Source organism: Chenopodium quinoa, unplaced genomic scaffold (genome assembly GCF_001683475.1).
Source record: "Chenopodium quinoa cultivar QQ74 unplaced genomic scaffold, ASM168347v1, whole genome shotgun sequence".
Lineage (NCBI taxonomy): Eukaryota > Viridiplantae > Streptophyta > Magnoliopsida > Caryophyllales > Amaranthaceae > Chenopodium > Chenopodium quinoa.
Genome location: NW_018744072.1, coordinates 1,867,618 through 1,872,140, shown reverse-complemented (window position 1 = coordinate 1,872,140; position 4,523 = coordinate 1,867,618). Strand labels below are relative to the sequence as shown.

Here is a 4,523-nt window from a genome sequence, read left to right as displayed (position 1 = left end):
TTGGATTAAATTAACAACCAAAAGAGAGAAGTTTTTTTTTATTTAAAACTTGCAAACTGCACAAGAGGGAGGGGAGAGTGGTCGGTGCACCACTTCCCCGCCGCTGGCTGCTACTGCCGCCTTGTGTTGGCAGCGGCTGGCTATGGTGGTGGTGGCAACCGGCCACCGGTCGGTGGTGTTGGGGTGTGTGTGTCGTGCGTGAGGTGAGAAAAAGGGGAGGGGAAAAATTAAGGGGAAAGAAAATAAGAGGAGAGAGAGAAAGAGAGTTTACCTTTGGGTATTCTCCACCTTGGGCAAAGTTCAATTTGCTCATGTGATGGGTATTTATACCCTCTCTCAAAACTCCCTAACTTAAATTCCTTTTCTGCCCTTAATGATTTCTACTCCTATTCAAAATAATCATTGACTTTCTTTAAAATTCCATTGACCTTAAAACTTCTTTTTTATAAAATAATTATACCCTAGAGTTTCTAATAAAATAAAGTATTTCCAAAACAATTAAATAAATAAAAATGGACTTTTAAGTAAAATAAACCTTTTTAAATTATTAAAATACCATAAATAATTCATTTCGAATTATTTAAATACTTCATAAAATAATGTTTTTAAATTTAATATACATATAAAAATACGGGGTATTACAGTCTACCCCTCTTAAAAAAAGTTTCATCCCGAAACTTGGGTAACGAAAAATCAACCTTTTCCTCACTTTGTGTAATGTTGTTGAACTCTTTTGACATACTTTTACCTTTAATGTCTCCTTGAAATCAAAAGTACTCGAAATAACTGTTAAAAATGTGCAAAAAGCACTAAAATAACTGAAATTAGAGGGAAAAAGCGCGAAAATCTACCGCATTTTACCTCCCTTAAAGAAAACGAGTTACGTCCCCGTAACTCAACATACCTCAAACAACTCAGGGTATTTATTTTTCATCTCATCCTCAGCTTTCCAAGTTGCTTCCTCATATTCTTGGTTAGATCATAGCACCTTAACAATCTTAACTTCCTTGTTGCGTGTACTACGCACTTTACTGTCAAGGATCTTGACAGGTCTTTCCTCATAAGTTAAGCTTTGATCTAACTCAATTGTTTCAGGTTGTAGCACGTGCGATTTATCAGGTGTATACCTTCTTAACTGAGACACATGAAATACATCATGCACCTTACTTAGCTCCATAGGTAGGGCCAACCTATAAGCTACTTTGCCTATTCTTTGTAATATCTCATATGGACCAATATACTTTGGGCTAAGTTTTCCTTTCTTCCTAAATCTCATAACACCCTTCATTGGTGATACTTTCAACAACACTTTGTCACCAACTTCAAACTCTTGTTCCCTACGCTTCAGATCTGTATAACTCTTTTGACGATCTTGTGTTGCTTGAATCTCTTTTACGTGCTTAACTGTATCTTCAATCATTTGAGGCTCTAAGATCATTGTTTCACTTATGTCGTTCCGACATACAGGACTGCGACACTTCCTTCCATATAATGGCTCAAATGGAGCCATACCAATGCTCGCATGATAACTATTGTTGTAAGAAAATTCAATTAAGTCCAAGCTATCTTCCCATCCCCCTTGAAAGTTTATGACACAAGCTCTCAACATATCTTCCAAGGTTTGAATAGTTCTTTCAGTTTGTCCATCTATGGCAGGGTGGAATGTTGTGATCATCTTTAGTGTTATACCAAAATTTTCTTGAACACTTTTCCAGAACTTTGAAAGAAACCTAGAATCTCTATCAGACACAATATCCTTTGGAACTCCACGTAACCTCACAACATTCTTGATGTAAGCTTTTGCAAGTTGCTTCATCTTCCAGGTCTCCTTCGTTGGTATGAACACTGCAAATTTAGTAAGTCTATCCACCACGACCCAAATGGAATCATTTCCACTCTTGGACTTTGGGAGGCAAGTCATAAAGTTATCGAAATGCAATTCCATTTCCATCCAGGAATTTCCAATGATTGCATTGTTTCTTGCGGTCTCTTGTGCTCTATTTTCACCTTTTGACAAGTTAGACACTTCGCTACAAATTCCGCAACTTCATTCTTCATTCTAGGCCACCAATACATCTTTTTCAAGTCTTTGTATAGCTTGTCCCCTCCTGGGTGTATTGAGAATGGTGTATTGTGACCTTCTTCCATTAATTTTCTCTTTACTTCCTCACATTTTTGTGGTAAACACCATCTACCCTTGTACCTTAAACTCTCATCTTCCTGATTTTTGAATTCTGTAGCCTTTCCTTGCTTTATTTTCTCACGAATCCTATCCAACTTAACATTTCCTGCCCGATTTTCCCTTATCTCATCAAATATTGTTGGTTGAATGCTTAGATTCGCAAGTATACCTGCTGGTACTCCCTATTCTACCACTTCTAGGTTCATTTTCCTCATTTCCCTACACAACTCATCATCCACTATCAAAGTGGTCTATCCATGACTAGTCTTACGACTTAGAGCGTCTACAACTATTTTTGCCTTCCCTTCATGGTAATATATGTCTAAGTCGTAGTCCGTTGCAAATTCTAACCACCTCCTTTGGCGTGAGTTTAGATCCCTTTGGGTGAAAATGTACTTCAAACTTTTATGGTCTGTGTAAATCCTACATTTCACTCCATACAAGTAATGCCTCCAAATCTTTAGTGCAAAAATGATTGCAGCTAATTTTAAATCATGAGAAAGGTAGTTTACTTCATGGGGTTTTAATTGTCTTGATGCATATGCAATCACCTTTCCATTTTGCGTAAGCACACATCCCAGACCATTCTTGGATGCATCACTATATACATCGTAGATCCCACTATCATCTGGCAATGTTAGCACTGGTGCTATAATCAACTTTGCTTCAAGAGTTGGAACGCTTCCTTACATTTCTCGTCCCACTTGAACTTCTTGCCTTTCTTCATTAGAGAGGTCAAAGGCTTAGCAATTTTTAAAAAGTCCTTCACAAAACGCCTATAATACCCTGCTAAATCTATGAAACTCCTAATGTCAGACACCGTCTTTAGCGAAAGCCATCCTTTCACTGCCTCAATCTTTGTTAGATCTACTTCTACCCCATCCTTGAACACCAAGTGACCCAGAAATGCTACTTTTTCTAGCCGAAACTCACACTTGGAAAACTTCGCATAGAGTTTATTCTCCCTTAAAGTTTGTAAAACTGCCCTCAAATGTTCTACATGTTCGTCCTTATTCTTCGAATACACCAGTATATCATCTACGAACATTACGACAAACTTGTCCATAAATGGATAGAATACCCTTTTTATCAATTACATAAAGATTGCTGGAGCATTCGTTAATCCAAATGGCTTTACTATGAACTCATAATGTCCATACCTTGTTCTAAATGCAGTCTTGGGAATATCTTTGTCTGCGATCCTCAACTGATGGTATCCAGACCTTAAATCAATCTTGGAAAACACAGATGCACCCCTTAATTGGTCAAATGGGCATCAATCCTTGGTAATGGGTACTTGTTCTTTATGGCAACCTTGTTCAACTCCCTATAATCAATACATACCTCATACTTCCATCCTTTTTCTTAACAAACAACAGTGGAGCTCCCCAAGGCGATGAACTTGGTCTAGTGTACCCCTTTTCTAGTAAATCCTGTTATTGCTCCTTTAACTCACTCATTTCTGCAGGTGCCATTCAATATGGTGCCTTGGAAATAGGTGTTGTCCCTGGGACCAACTCTATTGTGAAATCAATTGCCCTCTTGGGTGGCATCCTTGAAATCTCTTCTGGGAACACATCCAGAAACTCACTCACCACTTCTATGTTCTCAGGCTTAGCTATTTCTTCGTGATTCAAGTTCCTTACACTACAAAAATATACTGGATGTTCCTTCTTTATATACTTAGCCAACTTCATCACAAAGATGATCCTTGGGAACTTTGCTTCACCATGCTTCCAATTTGTAACCAACTCACCCTTCAGCTGTACTTAATTACACTTTCTATGATCGACAACGAATCTCCGCATTATAATTACTCAACCAATCCATTCCTAAGATGATATCAAAGTCACTCAACCCAAATTCAACGAGGTCAGACAAAAAGACCTTTCCTTTGATCTTTAATGGCACATCCTTAACGGTTTTGGTACACTGTACTACCCCTCCCGTAGGAATAACTATAGGTACATCTATGACATCTACGATTTTCAAACAGTGCGATAGCTTTGAAACATTGACTTTTGAAATAAAAGAAAAAGTTGTACCAGAATCAAACAAAACTTTACAGGAGGTTAGTGAAAAGAAAAAAAAGAAATGAGCATGAATCAAAAGGATAGACACACTATGGGTCCTAAGAGCTTTGCGAGGAAGCAATATGAGTTGGTAATATATATTTATCTGTATTATGATTTATTTTTATTTTTTATTGTCTCACTACGGATTGTAATTTTTTTCCAAACTCCATTATACCTTGATTTTGTTTTTAGCAACAACTGGATGCTGAAAAGAGGCCACCATCTCAAGCACATTAGTACAAAGAAAGTCGGAAAAGGAAAGAAGG

General features: G+C 37.6%; 1 protein-coding gene across 1 annotated transcript; it reads right to left on the bottom strand.

Moving 5' to 3' along the window:
- Positions 1 to 2,837: 2,837 nt before the first annotated feature.
- LOC110691303 (uncharacterized mitochondrial protein AtMg00860-like) lies at positions 2,838 to 3,248 on the bottom strand. The gene has a single exon (XM_021868224.1). The coding sequence runs from the start codon at positions 3,246 to 3,248 to the stop codon at positions 2,838 to 2,840; it is 411 nt and encodes a 136-aa protein (XP_021723916.1).
- Positions 3,249 to 4,523: the final 1,275 nt, after the last annotated feature.

What these genes read in the sequence shown, in the direction of transcription:
- LOC110691303 (XM_021868224.1), bottom strand. Translation starts at nt 3,248, where the DNA reads ATGGACAAGTTTGTCGTAATGTTCGTAGATGATATACTGGTGTATTCG.